At 41.8% G+C, this 25,544-nt stretch overlaps 2 protein-coding genes across 5 annotated transcripts in view; one reads left to right on the top strand and one right to left on the bottom strand.

Moving 5' to 3' along the window:
- The window catches only part of ATL1 (atlastin GTPase 1), a 98,917-nt gene extending 74,376 nt beyond the window's left edge, over window positions 1-24,541 (bottom strand). The window contains exon 1 of one of the 2 annotated variants that reach the window (XM_037983948.2): window positions 24,421-24,541. The gene's annotated coding sequence lies outside the window, so the exon portion shown is untranslated. Of the gene's footprint in view, window positions 1-9,523; window positions 10,506-24,420 lie in introns of those variants that run through there. The other variant, XM_007986643.3, reaches the window with a different exon arrangement.
- Window positions 24,542-24,653: 112 nt separating this feature from the next.
- The window catches only part of MAP4K5 (mitogen-activated protein kinase kinase kinase kinase 5), a 106,776-nt gene continuing 105,885 nt past the window's right edge, over window positions 24,654-25,544 (top strand). Inside the window, exons 1-2 of one of the 3 annotated variants that reach the window (XM_073010969.1) lie at window positions 24,654-24,792; window positions 25,113-25,329. In XM_073010969.1, the coding sequence (XP_072867070.1) occupies window positions 25,222-25,329 (108 nt within the window). In that variant the 5' untranslated portion in view covers window positions 24,654-24,792; window positions 25,113-25,221. Of the gene's footprint in view, window positions 24,887-25,112; window positions 25,330-25,544 lie in introns of all 3 variants that reach the window. The other 2 variants (XM_073010970.1, XM_073010968.1) reach the window with 2 other exon arrangements.

Here is a 25,544-nt window from a genome sequence, read left to right as displayed (position 1 = left end):
AAGAAACTGTTGCCTTTATAATTAGTAAGTAATCTGCAGGTGAATACTTCGAGACTGTGTGAATCACAAAAAAAAAAAAAAAAATGCTTAAATAAATAGCTCTCTGTATAAGACTTTTTGTACTGTTGGCCAATAACTTTTCATCCATTGATTTTAGCATTCATTGATCCTTGCCTGAATCAATTTCATATTAGTGATTTTTAAATGGAGACTTTAAAATAATTGTATTTTGTTTGTTTGTTTGTTTTCCAGACAGTCTCCCTCTGTCGCCCAGGCTGGAGTGCAGTGGCGTGACCTCAGCTCACTATAACCTCCGCCTCCCAGGTTCAAGCGACTCTCATGCCTCAGCCTCTCAAGTAGCTGGGATTACTGGCTGTCGCCAGCACGCCTGGCTGTTTTTCTGTGTAGAGACGGGGTTTCTCCACGTTTCCCAGGCTGGTCTCAAACTCATGAGCTCAAGCGATCTGCCCACCTCAGCCTCTCGATGTCATGTCTTTTAAATTAAGTAGCTGGCATTCCCTCTCCAACCTTTCTATGTTGAGTCCCACTATAAATTAGTGGAAACTTTTTTTAAAAATTGTGTTATGCATCACCATTCTTTTTAATGCCTAAATTGCCCTAAATTTGGCCGAGGGTCAGCTCGTGTGTCCTTTTAACATTGTCCCTTTTTGTCTTTGAGCAGTTCCCTGTATTCTGGCACAAGAAAATGTTTCAGGAGTCCTTTGTATTTTCCCTTAGAACTAAAATAGCCATTTCTCCAAGACGCTCTGACTCCCAAAGGTGTTTAGAAACCAAGATGTGGGTGCTAGTTGTGCTCATTGCTGGCTGAAGTATCACCGTTTCTAGACCCTTTCAGTGGACATTGCTAGAACACATTTTTTAAATCGTAAGTTTAATCTACTCTGAAGAAATACCTTCAATACTATGAAAATATAAACATATGTGGTTACTTATTACAGTACTTTTTGTTATTGTAAAATGCTGGAAACAACCTAAATGCCCATCTATAGATGAGTAGTTGAATACATTATAATACATATATGCAATAAAATGTTACATAGGTGTGAAAAAGAATATAGAAGATCTTTATAAGCTAATACAGAGTGATTTCCAGAATACAATGTTAAATGAGAAGGAAAAAGTGCAAATAGTACACCAGTCCTGGAAAGAGAAAAGGATATGAAACAAAGTATCCATTCATCTGTGAAAAATAACTACAGCAAGAATAAACCAGAAACCAGTGAGATTGGTCACCTGTGGGAGATGGGTGGGAATAGAGTAGAAATAATGGAAGAATGGTAAGAGGTTAGTAGGGACTAGGGGGACTGATATTTCTCTAAGTGTAATGCTTTTATATAACTCTGAGTCTTAGAACAGTAATGTTTCACTTGCTCCAGAATAAGTTTAAAAATACTTACTATGATGACTATAATCAAAAAGATAATAACAAGTGTTGGTAAGGATGTGGAGAAATTGGCACCCTCATAAACTGCTGATGGAAATATAAAATGGTGCAGCCACTTTGGGAAAAAGTCTGGCAGTTCCTCAAAAAGTTAAACATAGAATTACCATATACATTAGCACTCCCAGATATATACTCTAAAGAAATTACAATATATGTTCACAGGAAAACTTGTACAGGAGTATCCATAGCAGCATTATTCATTATAGCCAAAAGGTGGAAACAATCCCAGTGCCAAATAACTAGTGAACGGATAAACAAAAAGTAGTACGTCCATATACTAGAACATTATTTGGTCATAAAAAATTACTGAGTACCAATATATGCTACAACATGGATGGACCTTGAAAACATTATAGTAAATGAAAGTAGCCAGCCACAAAGACCACATATTATATGATTCCATTTACATGAAATTTATAGAATAGGTAAATCTAAAGAGGCAGAAAGTACATTAATTGTTTCTTAGGGATGGAGGAAAGGAGTGGGAGGTTGGGGAGAAATTGGAGAGTGACTGCTAATGAGTATGAGGTTTCTTTGGGGGGCAATGAAAATGTTTTAGAATTCATCATGAAATCAACTTTGCACAACTCATGGACTATACTAGTTAGGATGTAGCTTTGGCTGCTATAAAAATTACAATGGCTAAAATAAGACAAATATTTATTTTGGTCTTATGAAAATAACCTGAGCATAAGTCATCCAGGGATAATACTGTGGCTTTAAAATATGAAGGAACTGACCGGCCATGGTGGCTCACACCTGTAATCCCAGCACTTTGGGAGGCCAAGGTGGGCAGATTGCCTGAGCTCAGGAGTTCGAGACCAGCCTAGGCAACACGGTGAAACCCCGTCTCTACTAAAAAATACAAAAAAAATTAGCCGGGCTGGGCGGCGTGCACCTGTAGTCCCAGCTATTCAGGAGACTGAGGCAGGAGAATTGCTTGAACCCAGGAGGCGGAGGTTACAGTGAGCAGAGATCACACCACTGCACTTCAGCCTGAGCGAGACTCCATCTCAAACAAAACAAAACAAAACAACAACAACAACAACAAAATGAAGGAATGGAAGTTCTTCATGCTTTCTTCCATCTTTCACTCGGGGCTTCCATCATATGTTCCATGATGGCTGCTCTAGCGTGGGCATTCACATTTTCATTCTAGCCATACAGAAGGGTAAAAGGGAAGAAGTGAATATATCCATTCTCTCTAAGAGTACAATCCAGAAGGTGCACATATCATCTCCACTTAAATACCATTGACCTACCATGTCCCACCTCATTGATAAATATTTTTATCAATGAAAAATTTGTTGCATACCATGTATGCAACAAAAATTTGGGGGTCTAATACTAAACAAAGAAGGGAATACACATTGGAAATAACCAGAAGACTTTGCCAAAAAGACAAAGGTGCACTCTACCATCTTCAGTGTGTTGATGTTACGAAAAAAATCCAGGATTATATAGAAAAATGTTCTCCCAACTGGGAGGGAACCAAGAGACCGAAGAATGACTCAGATAAGTCAAGCCCGGTGAGTGGATGAGTTTGTGAGACTTATACAGGACACTTCTGGGCAGCAGCAGGACAGCTCTAGAGATCCATGCCACCTCCCATCTCTAAACTGCTTTTAAACAATTTTTCTGTAACTTCTTTGCCTACTGCATTTGAGCAATGAGACTGTCTTCCTTGGTAAGACACCTGCTCCTCCAGTGGGCATCATGGTCTTGGCTCACTGCCCAGCCTTCCCCGTTCAAGCAGTGGACGTACACTCTAAGTAACCTGGTGGGGACACATCACACTACAATCCACCCCATTCCCCAGCTCTCATATTCTTCCCACCAATCTTGCATGAAAGTTCTTGAGTGGGGTATGAGGGGAAGAACTATACAGACCTATAATGTATAGCCATGGCTTGTGTGTACAAGCCACATCTACAGTATACAAAACATCATAAAAAGCAGAAACTAACTACAATTATGATGCCTGTTAGCAAAATGTAACTTCAATGAGTAGGTAAGGTGTGTAACCAATTTGAGAATGAGTCAAATAAGCCTAATTAGGTTATATAATGGATTTGAGTTGACAAATGATTTAAAACATTTGTGACACTGTTCTCAGTTCATCAGGCATATAGGCACAACAGGTAGTGTCTGTAAGGGTACATATTGGTTTTTGTGGCTTAAAAAAAACTTTTTAAAAATTTCAATAGTTTTTGGGGACCAGATGGTTTTTTGTTACATGAAAAAGTTCTTTAGTGGTGATGTCTGAGATTCTGCTGCACCTGTCACTGGAGCAGAGTACACTGTACCAAACATGCAGTCTTTCATTGCTCACCCTTCCGACCATTTGCTCCGAGTCCCCAAAGGCCATTATATCATTCTTATGTCTTTGCATCCTCATTGCTTAACTCTCACTTTTAAGGGAGAACATAACAATATTTGGTTTTCCATTGCTGAGTTACTTCACTTAGAATAATGGCCTCCAACTCCATCCAAGTTGCTGCAAAGGCCATTATTTTGTTCTGTTTTATGGCCAAGTAATATTCCATGGTGTATATATACCACATTTCCTTTATCCACTCATTGACTGATGGGCATTTAGCTTGGTTCCATATCTTTGTAATTGTGAATTGTGCTGCTATAAACATGCATGTGCATTTGTCTTTTTCATATAATGACTTATTTTCCTTTGGGTAAACACCCAGTAGTGGGATTGCTGGGTCAAATGGTAGTTCTACTTTTAGTTCTTTAAGGGGTATCCATACTGTTTTCCACAGTGGTTGTACTAGTTTACATTCCCACCAGCAGCGTGAAAGAGTTCCCTTTTTACCACATCCAAGCCAACATCTATTTTTTTTTAATTTTAAATTATGACCATTCTTGCAGGAATGAGGTTGTATCTCACTGTGGTTTTGATTTGTGTTTCCCTTATAGTGATTTTGAGCATTTTTTCATATGTTTGTTGGCTGTCTGTGTATATTTTTTCAAGAATTGTCTAATTGTCAATGACTATAGGCACACGCCACCATGCCCAGCTAATTTTTTGTATTTTTAGTAGAGACAGGGTTTCGCCATGTTGGCCAGGCTCGTCTTGAACTCCTGACCTCCAGTAATCTACCCGCCTCAGCCTCTCAAAGTGCTGAGATTATAGGCATGAGCCACCATGCCTGGTCCCATTTATTTATTTTTGTTTTCGTTGCATTTGCTTTCGGATTCTTAGTCAAGAATTCTTTGCCTAAGCCAATGTCTAGAAGAATTTTTCTGATGTTATCTTCTACAATCTTTATGGTTTCAGTTCTTAGATTTAAGTCTTTGATCCATCTTGAGTTGATTTTGATATAAGGTGAGAGATGAGGATCCAGTTTCATTCTTCTACATGTGGCTTGCCAGTTATCTCAGCACCATTTATTGAATAGGGTATCCTTTCCCCACTTTATGTTTTTGTTTGCTTTGTCGAAGACCAGTTAGTTGTAAGTATTTGGCTTTATTTCTGGGTTCTCTATTCTGTTCCATTTGTCTACATGCCTATTTTTATAGCAGTACCACGTTGTTTTGGTAACTATAGCCTCACAGTAAAATTTGAAGTCAGGTACTATGATGCTTCCAGATACGTTCTTTTTCTTAGTACTGCTTTGGCTATATGGGCTCTTTTTTGATTCCATATGAATTTTAGGATATTTTTCTAGTTCTTTGAAGAATGATGATGGTATTTTGATGGGAATTGCATTGAATGTGTAGATTGCTTTTGGAAGTATGGTCATGTTCACAATATTGATTCTACCTATTCATGAGCACGGGATGTGTTTCCATTTGTTTGTGTCATCTATGATTTCTTTCAGCAGTGTTTTGTAGTTTTTCTTGTAGAGATCTTTCACTTCCTTGGTTAAGTATGTTCATAAGTATTTTATTTAATTAATTTTTTTGCAGCTGTTGTAAAAGGGATTGAGTACTTGATTTGATTCTCACTTTCGTCATTATTGGTGTAGAGCAGCGCTACTGATTTGTGTACATTGATTTTGTATCCTGAAACTTTACTGAATTCATTTATCAGGTCTAGGAGATTTTTGGATGAGTCTTTAGGGTTTTCTAGGTACATGATCATATTAATGGCGAACAGCAACAGTTTGACTTCCTCTTTTCCAATTTGAATACTCTTTATTTTTCTTTTGTCTGACTGCTCTGGCTAGGATTTCCAGTACTATGTTGAGTAGAAGTGGCGAAAGTGGGTATTCTTGTCTTGTTCCAATTCTCTGGGGGAATGCTTTCAACTTTTCCTTGTTCGGTATTATGTTGTCTGTTGATGTGTCATAGATGGCTTTTATTACTTTGAGGTATGTCCCATCTGTGACAATTTTTTTAGGGTTTTTATCATAAAAGAATGCTGGATTTTATCAAGTGCTTTTCCTGTGCCTACTGAGATGATCATATGATTTTTGTTTATGTGTCATATTACATTTATTGATTTGCATATATTAAACCATCCCTGAATCCCTGGTATGAAATCCACTTCATCATGATATATTATCTTTTTGATAAGCTGTTAGATTTGGAAAGCTAGTATTTTGTTATGATTTTTTGCATCTTTGATGATAATGCAGACCATTATCCCTGAGGATTTCTTTTTTTGTTATGGCCTTTCCTGGTTTTGGTATTGGGGTAACACTGCCTTCGTAGAATGATTTGGGGAGGATTCCATCTTTCTCTATCTTTTGAAATAGTTTCAGTAGAACTGGTACCAATTCTTCTTTGAATGTCTGATACAATTCGGCTATGAATCCATCTGGTCCTGAAAGGAGTTTTTGGCAATTTTTAAATCACTGATTCAATCTCACAGCTTGTTATTGGTCTGTTCAGTTTCTATTTCTTCCTGATTTAATCAGGAGGGTTGTACATTTCCAGGAATTTATCCATCTCCTTTAGACTTTCTAGTTTGTGTACACAAAGGTGTTCATAGTAGCCTTGAATGATCTTTCGTATTTCTGTAGTATAGGTTGTAATATCTTCTGTTTTGTTTCTAATTGAGCTTATTGGATCTTTTTTCTTCTTTTCTTAGTTAATCTCACTAATGGTCTATCAATTTTATCTTTTCAAATAAATAGCTTTTTGTTTCATCTGTCTTTTGTATTTTTTTGTTTCAATTTCATTTAGTTTCTGCTGTGATCTTTGTTAATTTTTTTTCCGCTGGGTTTGGGTTTGGTTCTCGTTTCTCTAGTTCTTGAGGTATGATGTTAGGTTGTCTATTTGTGCTCTTTCAGGCTTTTTGATGTAAGCATTTAATGCTATGACCTTTCCTCTTAGCACCATTTTTGCTGTATCCCAGAGGTTTTGATAAGTTGTGTCACTGTCGTTCAGTTCAAAGAATTTTTAAATTTCCATCTTGATTTCATTGTTAACCCAAAGATCATTCAAGAGCAGATTATTTAATTTCTATGTATTTGTATAATTTTGAGGGTTCCTTTTGGAGTTATTTTCCAGTTTTATTTCACTGTAGTCTGAGAAGGTACTTGATATGATTTTTATTTTCTTAAATTTATTGAGACTTGTTTTGTGGCCTAATGGCACATATCTTTGAGTCTCCATTGCATTGGCAATCAGGCCTCCATGCAGAGACAATCCTTAGTGAGCCTGGGTTGCCTTATTGGTGCTGTTGAACCAGTCACTCCAGTTCTGTCAGGCAAAAGGCAGAATATCCCAAGGCATACTATTACCACTTAACAGGGGGAGGTATCCACATACCCCACAATAGGACTGGTTGCTGGCTGCTGTTGTAGTCACAGCCTAGTTCAGAAGACATTACCAGCTGCCATGGGTAGCAGAAACAAGGCAAACACAGGTCTTCAACAGAGACCCTCAAGGGTATAGCAGCCACTCCTTGTAACATTATTACTGCTATATTTTCTCCCATTGGCCCTATTAGTGAGGTTGCCATAGGCTTCAATTATGGCTTACAGTACCACACATGGCTTCCCTCTCTAAGAGTGGGCATAGTAGCCAATTGGTAAGCTTCCAGCCTTGCCTATGCACTCTGCACTATGACCACTCCAGCAGGTATCAGTGCTGCTGATGTTGATATCATAAGGCTCTCAGACCTCCCTCTAAGAGTACATACAGCTGGGATCACCTATCCTCCGGCAGTCTTCATTCACCCTCCAGCATCATAAAACCAGTCCAGTATAGGGGCACTTTCCAGCTCAACTTCAGGTCCATGTAGCCATCGCCAGTTGGCAGATCCACTGGTGTTCTTAGAAGCACAGTATGGCTTCTGCTTCAGAAGCATGGCTCAGTGTCTCAGAAGTAACGCTGAGAGTTTGCAGGGCATATTTTACAGGCCCATTCATAGGGAGTGATGCCAAGTGTGTTAGTGGGTAGCTCATTTAAAATTTGTATGGCTTCAGGGAGATTCTTAGTCCAGAAACTTAGCCATTCTGGGACAGTGCATGTAATTGGGTTTTTAACAGGCCATTTTTTTTTTCTGAGTCCCGCCCCTGTTGGGATATATGGTAGTGGAACCTCCAGTCTATGTTTTGCTCTGATGCCCAGTGTTGGATATTGTGGCCCACAAATGGGAGCCCTGATCATTATATATTCTGCATAGCTTGCCATATATGACACTAACAGCAGTGAGACACTTAACGGTCTCCAGCTGGGTGGCATGTTTTATTGGGAAGGCCTGTAGTAGCCCCACTGTTGTGTCCACAGAGGTTAAGGTATGCCTTTCCCCACCATTCCAGGGCAGAGGACCAATAAAATTGACTTGTCAGTCCTATAGAGGTTGTATGGCTTTAGGTATGTGACTTAGTGCAGAAGGAACCCTTCTAGGTCTCAGCTGTGAGTAGGTCTCACAGTTATGAACAGCTGCTAGAATATTTACATAGAGGATGGAGATGCCTGCTGCCTTTGCTGTGGCCCACTCTGTGGCTGCTCTTATGATGTACCTATACAGTTATATGGTGTCAGTATCCATTTGTACCATGACCACTGACCATTGGTGTTGGGTGCCTTTGCTAGACTCATCAATGTACCAGGCCCTAGTGGGTATTGGTGGGGTCCCCTTATATACAATGGTTGGCCCTGTAGGTGGTTCTATTGCCATCTTGGCTCCCTCCACTTGTTCAAAGTGGATGGGTCCAGGCACCTCCTGTAGAAGCTGACTTAAAGGATTAGTAGACAGGACACCCTTTTGTTGTAGACAGGCATGCTATTTCTGCAGGGTGTGTAATTGTGCCACCCCAGAGGTGGGCTTGGTTAGAAAGCCTTCCACCCACCTTTTATGGGGTAGGCAGTTTTTATTGTGTGGTCTTCTTTCTGGTGGTGATGGCCTCTGCTTGTTGCAATGCCCTATACACGGCTAATAGCTGTTGCTCTAGGACTGTATAGTAGGATTCTGCCCCCTTTCATAATTGAGACCAGGCCGGGTGGTGGCTCACGCCTGTAATCCCAGCATTTTGGGAGGCCGAGGCAGGCAGATCACAAGGTCAGGAGATGGAGACCACATCCTGTCTAACACAGTGAAGCCCTGTCTCTACTAAAAATACAAAAAAAAATTAGCTGGGTGTGGCAGCATGAGCCTGTAGTCCCAGCTTCTGGGGAGGCTGAGGCAGGAAAATGGCGTGAACCTGGGAGGTGGAGCTTGCAGTGAGCCGAGAGTGTGCCACTGCACTCCAGCCTGGGTGACAGAGCAAGACTCCATCTCAAAACAAACAAACAAACAAACAAACAAACATAATTGAGAGCAAAACCCTACAGTTACCATTCCCATTGGTTGCTTCTGCCACAAACCCTAAGTCATCCTTGTGGCCTCTCTAGTGACTTCTAATACAAAAGGATCCTGTGGCAGTGGGACCTCTAGTGCTTGGGCTTGTTTCACCAATATTTTTGCTTTGTCAAATGGCTCTTGCTCTATGTGTGTCCAGTCCCATTTTTTACCCTTCTTTATTAGGGTATATAATGAGCTGAGGGTTTGTGCCAAATGAGGAATGAATATCCTCCAGTAGCCCAGTAAACCTAGGAAAACCTACAGTTGCTTTACTGTCTGGGGAACAAGCTGCTGTACTATCTTACCAATGACAGCTCCAGGTATGTTTCACATCTTAGTTGACCAGGTAACTCCCAGGAATTTGGGCCTCTGTATCTTTTTGGGGTTGGCTTCCCATCCCCTGTCCTTTAGGCCATCCAAGGTGGTTTGTAGGGTAGTCTCCAGATCTGCAAGAGACTCTGAGGTTAGCATGATATCATTAATACAGTGAAACACAGACTGAGGCAGGGAAAGTGAGTCTATATAGGTACTATGCAACTATACTGTGACAGATGGTGGGGTTGTGCAGGTATCTTTTTGGTAGTACCTGGAAAGTCCATTATTGGCCCTCCCAAGTGAAGGCAAACTGGTCTTGTAAATCTTCTGCTAAAATAACACTGGAAAAGGCATAATGCAAGTCAATCATAGCATGGACACTTCCCAGCTTAAGGACTACTTGCTGTAGCAGTTGAGCAATATTGGGTACAGCAGCAGATACAAGTGGCACCACCTCATTTAGCTCATGGTAGTCTACCATCATTCTCCAGATGCCATTTGGCTTTTTCAGAGACCACACAGGGCTGTTATAGGGGTTCTGGCCTATCCGTACCTTATGTAACTTCTGGATTGTTTGGGTGATCTCAGAATATACTCCTGGTAGGCAGTATTATTTCATCTTCACTGCCTGCCTGGGCTAAGGCAAGTGTACAGGGACCCATCTGGCCCATCTCCTTTTTGTTCCTTGATTTCTTTTCAGACTCCGTCCTTATTTTTATTCAACTCACAGAGGTCCACCAATGCTTCTCCCACATAACAGATTTTATTTCCCATTAACGGGTACAGAAGTACAACCAACGCCCTCTATATAACATTTTTTTTTCAACTGGAAATCCCTCAGACATTCACTGAGTAACTAAAATCATTTTAAGATTTTAAATTACACAAGAGTTCACCTATAAGCATTTATCTCATTCACATTTATTCAATTCATTTGTTTTTGGCAGTTTATCTGGATGACTCATGAGAACTCAGATATTAGACAAACCTAACCACTATTCTAACTTATTTTCCTGTTAACCATTTTTATAGCCTGTAAATATAAGATGTTCACCTAAGTAAAAACCTTAAAGTTCCCCCCTCCTCCTGTGTCCATGTGTTCTCTTTGTTCAACCCCCACTTATAAGTGAGAAACACTGGGGCCTGTCGGGGAGGGAGAGCATTAGGCAAAATACCTAATGTAGATGACGGGTTAATGGGTACAGCAAACCACTATGGCACGTGTACACCTATGTAACAAACCTGCATGTTCTGCACATGTACCCCGGAACTTAAAGTGTATATTAAAAAAAACCTTAAACACATGGGCATTTTGCTGATAATTTAGAAGATTTTGTTACTTTCACTGAACCAACTATATTAAATTAGTCTTATTTGTCCAAAAAAACCACACAATGATCATTCTGGTTTTGGCTGGGTTTACAGTCTTATAACTCTCATGTCAAACTCTGACATCTTAAAATATCTAGCAGAGGCAAACATAAAACTTACCTAATCAGTAAACCCAGACAAAAATGTATGCTGACAATTCTGAAGACATTTCTATTTTATTTTACGAATAATTTTAAATCCAGCTTATTTATTAAAGATTACTAAATTTACATAAACTTAAAAAGTACTTGGCTTTATCTTAATGTATGAGTACTCATTTACTTATAAGCCAAGCTGGTAGCATGTCAGACATAACATATAACACATGTACATACATATAAACATATTTAAACATGTATATTCTCACACACTCACACATGCACACACACGCACACACACGCACACACCCAATACCTTTTACTTCAGAACTCTAGCCATGAGACAGTATTATAAACTCATCAGCCTATAAAAGATAACTGGATCCAAATTATTTTTGACAAAATTAGGACCCCTTCACATGGCTAAATTTTATTTGCCCTAACAGGTAATCCAATGAAGGCTGTGGACAAAAATTTTGGGTAAAGTAGTTTTCATAGCAGTTTGATTTTTTAAAAAAACTTATTTTACCTCCTTTTTTCTTCAGTTTCAAATGAGTTTCTAACATTTACATTTTAGTTAGAATTGTCTGAACTGTGTAAGAAAAACAAAATCCCCAAGTGGCTTTGAATTAGCAGTACCATAAACAGTGAGTTTTATTTCAATACCAGGAGTTTAATAACAACAGATTCAAAGCAGGCAGAAAAGAAAAGAGAAATAGAGAGCTTCAGAAGATCTGATTAACTGTAACTGAAGGTGAAACATCTGAGCTCTGGATTTTTCTTGCTGTAATTTGGCCATCAGTTTAAAAAGGTCCACAAGGATGAGTCATAATATGTAACCAGCTGGAGTCCTAGAAAACCTAGCATGCCTTTGAACTTTCCCATGTTTTTGGAAACATAAGCCACAGGAGTTCCAACCCTTCCTCCCTTTTATCTACCTTCTCCACCAAATCCCCAACCAGGGCTGACATGGATACTCGCATGTCCCTTTCTAACTGTAGCTCCTCCCTTAACTTTTGTATCTATTTTTCCTGCTTTAACAATTTCTCAGTAGCCAGTCTAACCACAGCAACAGCACATTTGCTATCCTTATTTTACTTTAACATCTTAGGTCCTTGCACTACATGTTTACTCCCCACTGGAATTTTCTAAGCATACCTGTACTCAAGCAACAGCCCAAAAAGGTCGAGCAGTTGAACAATTTCACCCCACATGGATGCTGTCAACCACCCTGGGATTCCCACTGCAGACACCCCTTCCTAAATCTTCTTTTGGTCTTTTAGATCCTGTTTGTGATACCAACTGTTACAAGAAAAGCCCAGGATTGTATAGAAAAATGGTCTCCCAAACTGGGAGGGAGCTGAGAGACCAAAAAGTGACTCAGACGGTTCCGATTGGCAAGTAGATGAGTATATTAGGACTTACATACAGGGTGCTCCTGAGCAGCAGCAGGACAGCTCTAGAGATCTGTGCTACTTTCCATCTCCAAACTGCCTTTAATTTTCTGGCTCTTTGCCTACTGTGTTTGAGCAAGGAGACTGTTTTTCTTGGCAGGTTCCGAGATACTCTCCATGATGTTTAGGTTCTCAGAAACACCTGTTCCTTGCCTGGGCATCATGGCCTTGGCTCAGAGTCTGGCCTTCCAAGTTCAAGCAGTGGACACACACCCTTCAGTAATCTGATGAGGGACCTGTCACATTATAGTTGGCTGCCTGTTGTTTGAGAGTGGGTCTCACTCTGTCACTCAGGCTGGAGTGCAGTGGTACAATCACAGCTCACTGCAGCATCCATCTCCTGGGCTTATACAATCCTCCTGCTTCAGCCTTCTGAGTAGCTGCATTTATAGCCTCATGCCACCATGCCTGGCTAATTTTTTCCCAACTTTTAGTAGAGATGAGGTCTCATTATGTTCCCCAGGCTGGTCTCAAACTCCTGAGCTCAAGCAATCCTCCCACCTCAGCCTCCCAAAGTGCTGAAATTACAGGTGTGAGCCACCACCACCCAGCCAACTTATTTTCTAATGCTGGCTCCTCTTATGTTTTCAAAATGGAAGTTGCCATTCTAGTCACATCAGAAGCAGACATCCATGCCTAGAGACAGAAAAAGTCATGTCTGTGGCTTGTGTACCCTGTTAATAGCAAGGAAAACCTTCCTAGAAGCACTCCAGCAGATTTTTCCTCCTGTGTCATTGTCCAGAATTATCCAATCCTAAACCATTCCTTTAACAAGAAAAATGAGGCTAGACCAATCAAGATTTATTCCCTAAAATGGGGGAGTGTCTCAGTCTCCCCTGATGGACATAGCCACTTGGAAAAGGTCAACAAAATTGTGGTTCTGATAGTAAGGACAGAGAAAAGAGGGTAGGTATTGGACCTAAGGGCCAAAGTGATCATTATGGCTTTCATTTTCCCATAACCCTTGACTCATACCTCATCTGGTGGGGTCACCCAACCTTAGTCTCAGAGGATCCAAGTCCTTAGTGCTCTCATCTTCATTGTGTTGTTTCAGTTTCCCACTGTCCAGTAATATTAGAGATGTGAATACTAAGAGACGCCCTAGTGAATACCTGGGATTCCAGACATCGTCTTCCTTGTTCCCTTTGTAGAGCAATAACCAATTTCCCCATGGTCGTTAGAATCAATCACCCCAACCAGTACAATGACCCCCTTCTCTAACTGTTGATTTAGTGATCTGAAGACTCCAAAATAGCCAGGTGGTAGTTTCAGCTTCCCATTAAATAGAATTGTGACCATGTCATCTGGGGAAAGTATCAATCCCTTGGGCGCTGGGGCCTCCAAACTCACCAAGTCCAATGCTATAGGGACAATATGATAAAGACAAAGTTGTAGAGAAAAAAAGTACAGGAGAGAGATTAGGAATAATAGAAGAGCCACTCCTACCTCTGCCTCTTGGTTCACAGAACCATGCATTCTGAATATTGAGTAGATGGCAACATACAATGGTGAATGGGTTGAGTCCTATACTACATCCTTACAGGGGTTTTCTCTCAGCCAGCACCACGATTGATCCTTCTGCATACTTTCCTCCATCCTATCAAACTAGCTGTTCCCGAGTGATGGGTAAGATCAGTTAGTTCCATGGGCATGACTCTGCTGCCACACTTCCCCCATAATAAAATTACTTTCTTGCTCAAAGATATTTGTGATACATGGTGATAAAACAAGGCATTCCATAAGCCCATGAATTGTGGCACTAATAGAAACTTTCCAAGCAGGGAAGGTAAACTTCTACCTGGAATATGTATCTATTCCCATGATGACAGATCACTGTTCCCTCTATAATGAAAGGAATCTAGTGTAATTAAACTGCCACCAGATGGTTGACCAATCTGTCAAGGGAACAGTATCATACTGGGGTCTCCGCAATGGCCTCTGCTATAAGCAGATTAATCACTCCATAGTGGCAGAAACTGAATTATCCTTGGCAAGTAGAAGTCCACATTGTTGAATCTACTCTTAGCCTACATTCCTATTGTCACGTAGGCCCCCTAAGCAAGCACTAGGGTGACTGAGTAAAGAGACTGATTGACACCTGTAGGACAGATCTTCTGGTATAACTATCAAGATGGATGCCCTCTGCTGGACAGTATTGTAGTTCACAGAAATTTTCACATTCTGGGCAATTTTAAGAATCCATCCATAATACTTCTCCCACTGACTTCCTTACCTCAAATCTTCTTCCTTCCAAGTAACTGACCAACCTATTAGCTACTGTGCGTAAATCAGTACAGATCCATACCTCAGATCAACTCTTCTTCCTAAAAAAGAGGACAACCAGATGTACTATTCAAAGTTATATCCACTGGGAGAATTTCTCCTCCTCACTATCTTTCAGGGCCATCCCATTATGGTGTGGACACAGAATTCTGTGGCTGTCTGCTTCAAGTTGGTGCTAGCATATCATGTAGACCATTAATAAACCAGGCCTAAACTTTTTCTTCCTCTGCTAAATGGCTATGAGCCTATAGATAATGGGTTGAAAAACAAACAAACAAACAAAAAACACACATAGCAAAGAAGTAAGGGCAGGTCCAATGGATATTTGTTCCATGTGATTTACTTGTGTCTTCCAGATAATCTCAGGCCACCTCAGTGTATACTCTTCCATTTGACAATGGAATTCTGCTGCCCACGTTCAACTTATGACCCAGTAAATTAGGTAACACCCAATTTCCTTTATTTTTATTTTTTATTTTACTTTAAGTTCTGGGATACCCATACAGAATGTGCAGTTTTATTACATAGGTATACACATGCCATGGTAGTTTGCTGCACCTATCAACCTGTCATCTAGGTTTTAAGCCCCACATGCATTAGGTATTTGTCCTAGTGCTCTCTCTCCCCTTGCCCCCAACCCCTCCCCCCTTGACAGGCCAGGCCCGGTGTATGATGTTCCCCTCCCTATGTCCACATGTTCTCATTGTTCAACTCTCACTTATGAGTGAGAACATGCAGGGTAACACCCAATTTCTAAAGAGCAGTTCATGTCACATAGTTACTTAGTATCCTATGGTCAGGAGTCTAGCCTCTACTAAGGCCTAGAAGTAAATCAAGAGTTGCCTTTCAAACAGACAATAGCTATCAGCAGATAAAGGCATATTCTTATACCAAAATCCTAGGGGTCTGCATTGGGATTCTCCTACTGGACTTGCAAGAGACTCCATACAGTATCCTATTTACCACTGGGACTGCTGAATCCTAAAGCCTAAGTGTCAGGGCAGCTTGCATCATAGCCTGGACCTTCTGTAGTACATTATGTTGTTCCAAGTGATATGAACAAGGTGGCAGTCATACAGGTTACATGGGTCAAAGAGTAGCAAATGCAGTACATTGTCTCAAAATAAAAACAGGCCAAACAAACACTGTGCATCTTTAAGGTGGATGATACAAGGTAGAGCACTACTTCGTTGTTAGAAATTTCACGATTGTGTCAGGTTCCTGAACTGGGTTTATCGCTAGTTCTCGGATACTAGTGGTATTTTTTAAAGTATGTAGGGTGGTTGCTACTTCCTGCTCACAAGATGCAACTTCCATAATGTTATCAAAACAAAAGACTACCATGATATTCTATTGGATATCAAGGAAACAAAGGTCCCTCTGGAATGATACTCTATCATAGAACAGAAGTCTTTAAATATCCCTGAGGTAATACAATGACAGTGCTGTTGCAATCATGTGAAAGCAAACTGCTTCTGATTATTTTTGCTGATGGGAATTGAAAAGAAAGCTACTTTCTAGTTTTCAAGTCAATAGCTACCCTCTAGGTGCCAAGAACTGTTCTGATTTGCTCTAGTAAATATCCCCCACATGTGGAACCACAACTATGATTGGCATCAACATTTGATTAAATTTTTAATAATCCACAGACATTCTCCAAAACTAATTTGGCTATTGCATGAGCCAAGATGAGTTAAAAGGAAAAGACCTGTATCTTTCATATCTTTAATGGTGGCACTAATCTCTGTAATTCCCCAGTGATCAAGTTTAAATTTGGTATTCAACTTTGGCGTGGGTAAGAAGTTAGCTAGGGAGGTTACACTTGTTCCTACCAATCATAATAGCTCCCTATAAACCTAATGTAGGAATTCTGCTACTCAATATATCTATATTCACATATATTTTAGGACTGGAAAAATAACTCTGGAGTGGATCTTTAGTCCCACTTGACTTTCTTAAATCTCTACTTTAATCACTGGAATTTTGGTGGTATTTTGAGACTGCAGAGATTAGTATTCAGAGCTAATATCAATTAACCTCCAGAACATACGAGAATCTCCCATTCCTTAGTTCACAATCACCCTGGTAAAATGATACAAGTGCCTCTGGAAATGGCCTTAGGGAAAAGTCACCGTTTATACCTGGCTGCACTATGGGACTCTTCCTCAAAGACATCTGGCCTCACCCTTAATTAAGGGACTCCAGGTTTGTGAACTGGTTTATGTCTAAGATTCAGGTAATATGTCTTGAATCTCTATTACAGTGATTTCAGTTAGGTTTCTACCTATCAGTCCCAGGATTTTTCCACCTACATATGTCAAATAGCACTTAAGTAGGCTGATGGTTTTATTCATTCCTAGAGACTCAGGGATCAATAGGATACCACCACCTATCCTTGCAGTCAAAACATCCTGATTTTCACCTGTTCCTGAAGGTTGTTATAGCAACTGTGCTAAACATGGCTTTGACAGTTCAGCCACCTGGCCTCTACCAGGATATAAAATCATGGATCCCAGTTTCAATGTGGGCTCGTGATCATTATCTCTAATCTACTGAGGACAGCTACAGAAGAATTTTTCAAGGCTATCTGTTCTCCCTCATTCAATGCCTTGAAAAGAGTAAATTCTATGGGCCCTCCTGGGCATGGTGTGAATAGAGTATGACTAAGCAGAATGACTATAATAGAGCAAATCCAACATCCCATCTCCCTAAACCTTGAGATTCTTTCTTCTACAGTACGCCAGGGAAATTCTGGCATCTCAGCATATAGATTGTAAACTATTATTGAGAACAAGCTTCTAGTAACCCACTTAGAAGGACTTCCAGATGCTCAAGTCAACACAGCAAATCTGAATCCCAGGTAAGTATTTAGCAAGATCCTACAGCTTCTTCAGTGTATAAGCTCTCCTCCAAGAGCATTCTGTGTACTTCCCCATTAGGGCTATACTGAAACTCGTTCTTCCAACTCATGTTTAAAGTTCTAAGCCTCATTCATATCTGCTCAAATGCCCCCATCCCATGTCATAGGTCCTAGGCCATCTTCACCAGTGCCCTTACCTTAGCATAACAGAACTAGGTCTCACATTTAATTAATATTGCAACTCCAAAGGCTTTATAATCAGGCCCTGGACTTGATCCTCAGCCATATCTTCCCCTTAGCTATAAGAGATAATAGATTTCTTCAAAGCTGTCAAGGAAGTTTTCTGAATTTCTATTCATGCCTGATATTTGGAACCCAAGGCTATTTGTCTTTTCTTCATTACTCTCACAGAAGCAGTCAGAAGAGCCAAATGACACAATTTTAGTAAACCTCACTGTCATAGCAGCTAAGTGCTAGAGACTGATCTTTCAATGTTGTGCCCTACACTGACACTCCATTTCATGCCACTACTGATAGTCTAAGTAATTGTGATGCCACTCCATGCTACAGAATACCACCGTTTCATTTTCCTGGGCAAGTAGTTTATACAAGTAATCATCAGATAGGCGAGTAATACCATCCAAGAAAGCCATTTTGAGAGTCTCTTTTCGGAGACTAATTCTAATCCCTATAACTTTATCAATCGGGTTTCTCGGAAGAAAAAGCACAGAAAAAGAATATAAAAAAAGGACCATTTATAAAAATCAAAGCTAGGCACAGTGGTGCACACCCATAGTCACAGCTACTTGGGAGGTTGAGGTAGGCGGATTCCTTGAGGCCAGGAGTTTGAAGCTGTGATACAGTATGACAGCACGTGTCAATAGCCACTGCATTCTAGCCTGGGCAACAGAGCAAGCACCATCTCTAATAAATAAATAAATGATAAAAAATGAGGAGAGGGCTAAGCGAATCACCAATAGATAGCAAGGAATCCTGAGATTAGCAACAGTGGAAAGCCATTATTATCCTTGCTCTGCAGAGACAAAGAAAAGGAGAGCTTATTGGAATCCTGCAAGAGCTATTCAGCTATAGGATAGGATCCCAGTCAAGCATTGTGGCTTTTTCTGCTCATAACACTAGTCTACATGAGGTGCAGGCAAACTTTGGGCACCCTTTTGAACATACTTGTTATTGTGTGAGGAAACCAATAAGGAACAGCATAAGATTATTTGTAGTCTGCTATGTTTTCTTAGCTATTGAATTTGCAGACAAAATCAATTTGTGAGTTGAATACAGAAATCCTTCTATCAATTTTCACATAAACCTTAAAACCACTCTGACAATAAAGGTTAATAGAAACAGCTTTTTAACTCTATTAGTCTGTTTTCACACTGCTGATAAAGACATACCCAAGACTGGGCAATTTACAAAACAAAGAGGTTTAATTGGATGTACAGTTCTGTGTGGCAGGGGAAGCCTCACAATCATGGCAGAAGGCAAGGAGGAGCAAGTCACGTCCTACATGGATGGCAGCAGGCAAAGGGAGGGCTCGTGCAGGAGAATACTCCATTTTAAAGCCATCAGATCTCATGAGACTTATTCACTGTCATGAGAACATGACGGGAAAGATTTGCCCCCAAGATTCAATTACCTCCCACCAGGTCCCTCTCTCACATGCGAATTCAAGATGAGATGTGGGTGGGCACACAGCCAAACCGTATCATTCTGCCCCTGGCCCCTCCCAAATCTCATGCCCTCACATTTCAAAATCAATCATGCCTTCCCAACAGTCCCCCAAAGTGTTAAATCATTTCAGTGTTAACTCAAAAGTCTGCAGTCCAACATCTCATCCGAGACAAGGCAAGTCCCTTCCACCAGTGAGCCTGTAAAATCAAAAGCAGGTTAGTTACTTCCTAGATACAGTGGGAGTACAGGCATTGGGTAAATACAGCCATTTGAAATGGGAGAAATGGGCCAAAACAAAGGGATTACAGGCCCCATGCAAGTCTGAAATCAAGCCGGGCAGTCAAATCTTAGAGCTCCAAAATGATCTCCTTTGACTTCATGTCTCACATCTAGGTCATGCTGATGCAAGAGGTTGGTTCCCACGGTCTTGGGCAGCTCTGCCCTGTGGCTTTGCAGGGTACAGCCTCCCTCTGGCTGCTTTCATGAGATGGTGTTGAGTGTCTGCAGCTTTTCCAGGTGCACGGTGCAAGCTGTCAGTGGATCTACCATTCTGGGGTCTGGAGGACAGTGACCCTCTCTCTTCTCACAGCTCCACTAGACAGTGTGCCAGTAGGAACTCTGTGTGGGGGCTCTGACCCCACATTTCCCTTTTGCACTGCCCTAGCAGAGGTTCTTCATGAGAGCCCTACCCCTGCAAAAAACTTCTGCCTTGACATCCAGGCATTTCCATACATCGTCTGAAATCCAGGCAAAGGTTCCCAAACCTCAATTCTTGACTTCTGTGTACTAGCAGGCTCAACACCACGTGAAAGCTGCCAAGGCTTGAGGCTTGCACCCTCTGAAGCCATGGCCCCAGCTCTATGTTGGCCCTTTTCAGCTGTGGCTGGAGCAGCTGGAATGCAGGGCACCAAATCTCTAGGCTGCACACAGCACAGGGACCCTGGGTCTAGCAAACAAAACCACTTTTTCCTCCTAGGTCTCCAGACCTGTGATGGGAAGGTCTGCCAGGAAGACCTCTGACATGCCCTGGAGGCATTTTCCCCATTGTCTTGGGAATTAATATTCAACTCTTTGTTACTTACGCAGATTTCTGCAGACCACTTGAATTTTTCCTCAGAAAATAGGATTTTTCTTCTCCATTGTATTGTCAGGCTGCAAAGTTTCCAAACTTTTATGCTCTGCTTCCCTTATAAGACTGAATGCTTTTAACAGCACCCTAGTCACCTCTTGAATGTTTTGCTGCTTAGAAATTTCTTCTGCCAGATACCCTAAATCATCTCTCTCAAGTTCAAAGTTCCACAAACCCCTAGGGCAGGGGCAAAATGCCACCAGTGTCTTTGCTAAAATATAACAATAGTCACCTTTGCTCCAGTTCCAACAAGTTCCTCATCTCCATCTGAGACTACCTCAGCCTGGACCTTATTGTTATATTACTATTGGCATTTTTGTCAAAGCCATCCAACAAGTCCCTAGGAAATTCCAAACTTTCCCACATTTTCCTGTCTTCTCCTGAGCTCTCCAAACTGTTCCAACCTCTGCCTGTTACCCAGTTCCAAAGTTGCGTCCACATTTTCAGGTAACTTTTCAGCAACATCTCACTCTACTGGTACCACTTTTTTTTTTTTTTTTTGAGACAGAGTTTCGCTCTTGTTGCCCAGGCTGGAGTGCAATGGTGCAATCTTGGCTCACTGCAACCTCCGCTTCCCAGGTTCAAGCGATTCTCCTGCCTCAGCCTTCCGAGTAGCTGGGATTACAGGCATGCACCACCACACCTGGCTAATTTTATATTTTTAGTAGAGACGGGGTTTCTCCATGTTGGTCAGGCTGGTCTTGAACTCCTGACCTCAGGTGATCTGCCTACCTTGGCCTCCCAAAGTGCTGGGATTACAGGCATGGGCCACTGTGCCAGACCTCAATTTAATTTATTAGTCTGTTTTCATGCTGCTGATAAAACAAACCTGAGACTGGCCAATTTATAAAATAAAGAGGTTTAATTGGACTTACAGTTTCATGTGGCTGGGAAGCCTCACAATCATGGCAGAAGGCAAGGAAGAGCAAGTCATGTCTTACATGGATGGCAGCAGGCAAAAAGAGGGAGCTTGTGCAGGGGAACTCGTCTTTTTAAAACCATCAGATCTTGTGAGACTTACTCACTATCATGAAAACAGCATGGGAAAGACTTGCCCTCATGATTCATTACCTCCTACTGGGTCCCTCCTACAACACGTGGGAATTCAAGATGAGATTTGGGTGGGGACACAGACAAACCATATCAGTAACATATCTGATGATCAATTCAAACTAGATGAAAGGGATATCGACTGCCTTCCTCACCTCTTCTTTTTAAAACTCTCATCCTAATGACCTGATACTCATCCTGAATGAGATACATGTTCTATTGCCATCCAGAACAAAATATATAAGAATTGCCCTATATTTGGAAAACATGGTTTATGCCTCAAAAGACAAGTGGCCCTAATTAGTAAAACAATAGTTTAATAATAATTATTTAAAAATCCAAATCATAGTTGTGGCATTGTCTTCCAACATTTAATTGATTTCTGTTTAACAGATATATAGAGCAGTCAACTGAATCACATAGAGTTACATGTTGAAATTAGTTTATGTTGGCAGATTAATCAGGAGATTACCATATTGCTTAAATCTGTATGTTCAATAGACTAAAGTTATTGTCCTTATGCTCTGTCCTATCACACTTGAAGGTTTAATTAGCCATTTTGTCTTGGATAATAAATTGTGAACCTTAGCTTTATATAAGATAATGCATTTTATGTCCCCCAATTCTTTTTTATTCAGCCTTGGCTAAAGTTAGAGCTGAAACTAGAGCCCACAGACTACAGCTAGCATCTTACCGAAGAACTATGAAGGAAGGGAAGTACATTACAAAGTATGTAACAAACCATTATCGTATATTATACTGATAAGGGTAAAAGCTGAAAAATATTTATGTGTCAGCATGAAGACACTAAGAATGTATGACAATTAGGTTGGAATGAAGGACCTATCAAGCCATATTTATTCTTATTCCATACCTTGTCATATGAAATTGGGTGGTTTGTAAGAAACTCTGTAGTCAGTTTCCATGACATAACTAACATATTATTACATAAACTTCAACTTTGAAATTATTTGCTTAATTGTCCAGGATGTAAAATTAAATTTACTCAGTGTATATTTAAGTAAATTGAACTTGAATTTCTTTACAAAGCAACCCACTTCACTGATCTTGTTAAAATTAACTCAACCAGTATTTTAAAAATCCTTAAGATTCTTTTGGAGTTAGTATAAAACAAATGTTTTCCTCTTTGCATGAATTGCGGTACAAGTAAAATAATGATTATAGCAGACACATTTTTTAACCACCACATAGAGTCTTGACTTTTTCCATGCTATCTGCCTCTAGGTTAATGGTCAAAGCATATGGATCTGCCATTACTGGCAACATAAAATATCTGCACCCCAGGGTCTTGTTGAAGCCTATGACCTCAAACATTTTATTGCCTAATTCATTTTAAATGCTGTATTTCAAGAATAACATGCTTAAAGGATTGTCAGGATATTTATCCTTGTCTCAAACTGGGCATTCAGTTTCTACTTTATGAATAAAGCTCATTAAATAAAATTTTTTGAAATCTTCGCATCAGGAAGATATGTGCCTCTTTCTTGATCAATTGGTTACTCTTGATCTCAAAAACACTACAAAATCCTCTGGTTGGCCGATTTGTTGCACTGTTCTGGGTTCGTATTTTCCTTCTCTTTAACTTCATACTAGTTTGCCCACTTATTTTTATCTTGTTTTATAGTATGTGTTTTCTGTATGCTGCCTGAAATTCCCTGGAGTAATGCAAGTATAAATATGTAAGAATAAACATACTTCAGACTAGAAAAAGGATCAATGCTTATAGGGCCAGAGGAAAAAAGTCCCAAATGAATCTATGACAGTAAACAAGTACTAAGATACCAATAGAACATTTGAAGAGATTTTGAGTCATCGAAGCCAAAAGTATGTGCCCACCAAAACAAGTGCCAAGAATCTTTGAAAGAAGGAACTGTTCTTCAACAATTTTTTCAATGCAGCAAACACATAGGCTTTGTCCATGGAGCATGTAAGTCTGGGCTTACTTATGTTCCCCAAATAAGTGTCCTTTGTGTGTGGAGCACAAGAAAATACATATATGCCCTGTCCTGTTAAGGTGCGAATTTAATTTCTACATTACACAATTATCAACAATCAGGAGTATATTTCTCAAGAACAGAATTAAAAATTTGATGTTCAAAGTCACATGCCAACATCTCCAACTTGCTCTTTTGTGATGTTTCAGTCACTAAATGCAGTGGCTGAGTGTTATCTGGCTTTTCTGTTCAAATTCTCTGTGAGGCTCTAGAAATAACAGCCAGTATAATGTAACACTGGCAACTTAATTTCTACCTTCAGAACAAGACTGGAACTGAAACTGCAAACAGCTTGTGAAATATCAGCCAAATTACTTCCCCGAACTCCTGTTCCATATATGCTGTGCATTAAGTATTTTAAGACCTCTTATATTCGATAACCCCCTTTACAATCCTGTAAAACGCTTTATAAACACTTTCCTGTGTGTCAGATGCAAAATCTTACCCTCTTCAAGCTGCAGATAAGGACATTGAGATGTTGCCAAATACGCTGTTTTGTCCCAGAGCACATACTGAGGAAGTGGTAGAACCAGAACCAGTCTGTGACCCCCGACTTTGTTTTACTTTTGCGGAACTCCTGATCTATTAAAGGTGCAATACCAGCGATGAGACACTGCGTGTGGCCAACAGAGACAAAGGCCACTGAGCAGTCCTAGGAATTCAGACTTTCAGAAATGTCTCAGAAGAACTAAGTAGAAGACAGGTTGTGCAGGTGTGCAGTGCAGTCTCAAACTGGTACCACCGGGAATGGTTTGCAAAACAGGAAGGTGCAGTAGGGTGTGCCGGGACTTAGTTAACCTGGCACTTCCCCACCTCCTTCCCTGGCGCCCCGCTGCCAGGTTACTTCTGGCCCGGTGCCCTTAACGTATCTTTTCCGTGTTTAACTTGAGGGCTACGTTCCCATCACCCTTCTTCCTCTACCCGTTACCCTACAGGCCTACCTGACAAATGTGGGGACGGTTTAGCCAAGGCCCGTTGGTTCACGAATGCCCAGGGGTGTCCCTTATTTCTGAGAGTGGGAGGGAGACAGCCCAGGCCCTGCAATGACGCGCCCGGGTAGGGGGGCGCGGTGGCGCGGTCGGGAGGGTGTCGTGTCTTCAGCAGGCCTCAGGGCGGCACTCTGGTTCCGCGGCCGGAGCGCTCGGGCGGGCCGCTGGGCGCCGACCCATGCTGGCTGGGAACGTGTCTCCCGGTGACGCAGCCCCGGGTGGGGAACGTGGTGCGGCGGCGGCGACAGTACGCGCCTCCGCCGCCCCCGAGAGGCCGCGCGGTGCAGCGACTGAGTGGCGGCGGCGGCGGCGGCAAAGCCGGAGGTGCGGGTCGGCGCGGGGGAGGAGGACGCGGGTGCGGTCTAGGAAGTAGGTCCCGGGCTCCGCGCTCAACAAAGAGCGGGGCCGCCCCCATCAGGTACCGAGCCGGCCCTGGGCCCCGGCGGGCGGGGAGGCCCCGTCGGGCAGTTTGCGGGCGGCCGGAGAGGGGGAAGGGCTGCAGCCCCAACAGGGATACTGGGCGCCAGGGGCCCTTCCAGGCCCATTTCTCTTCCACGGCCGCTGGCGGAACGGAAGGGAAGGGTCCGGGCCGCGAGGGGTCGTAGCCCGCGACGCCGACCCGCCTTTGCTCGTCCCTCGTGCAGGCGGAGCTGCCGGCGGAGGCTCCATGTTGGGAAGCGGCGCCGTTCGTGCTCGTTAGCGGGAATCGGGGAGCCGCCGGCTGAGCCGGCGGGGGCCGGGCCCTAAGCGAAGATGGAGGCCCCGCTGCGGCCTGCCGCGGACATCCTGAGGCGGAACCCGCAGCAGGACTACGAGCTTGTCCAGAGGGTCGGCAGCGGCACCTACGGGGACGTCTACAAGGTAAGTGAGGCTGGCCCTGCTTTTTTTTCCTGCGGTCGACTGGGTCCCGGGAATGGGACGAGTACTGGGGCGAAGTATTGGGGCGAGAGGAGGATGCTTTTATTGTTGCCTCTAGGGGGGAAAGCGGCCAAGGTCCCTTTTACTCGGTTCTGAGCAACCTCGACTCGTAGCTTATTCTAATCTCTACCAACAAGCAGAACTAACCACACAGTTGT

This window comes from Chlorocebus sabaeus, chromosome 24, assembly GCF_047675955.1.
Source record: "Chlorocebus sabaeus isolate Y175 chromosome 24, mChlSab1.0.hap1, whole genome shotgun sequence".
NCBI classification, from domain to species: domain Eukaryota; kingdom Metazoa; phylum Chordata; class Mammalia; order Primates; family Cercopithecidae; genus Chlorocebus; species Chlorocebus sabaeus.
The sequence above is the reverse complement of the archived record's forward strand: the minus strand, read 5'-3'. Positions and strand labels throughout refer to the sequence as shown.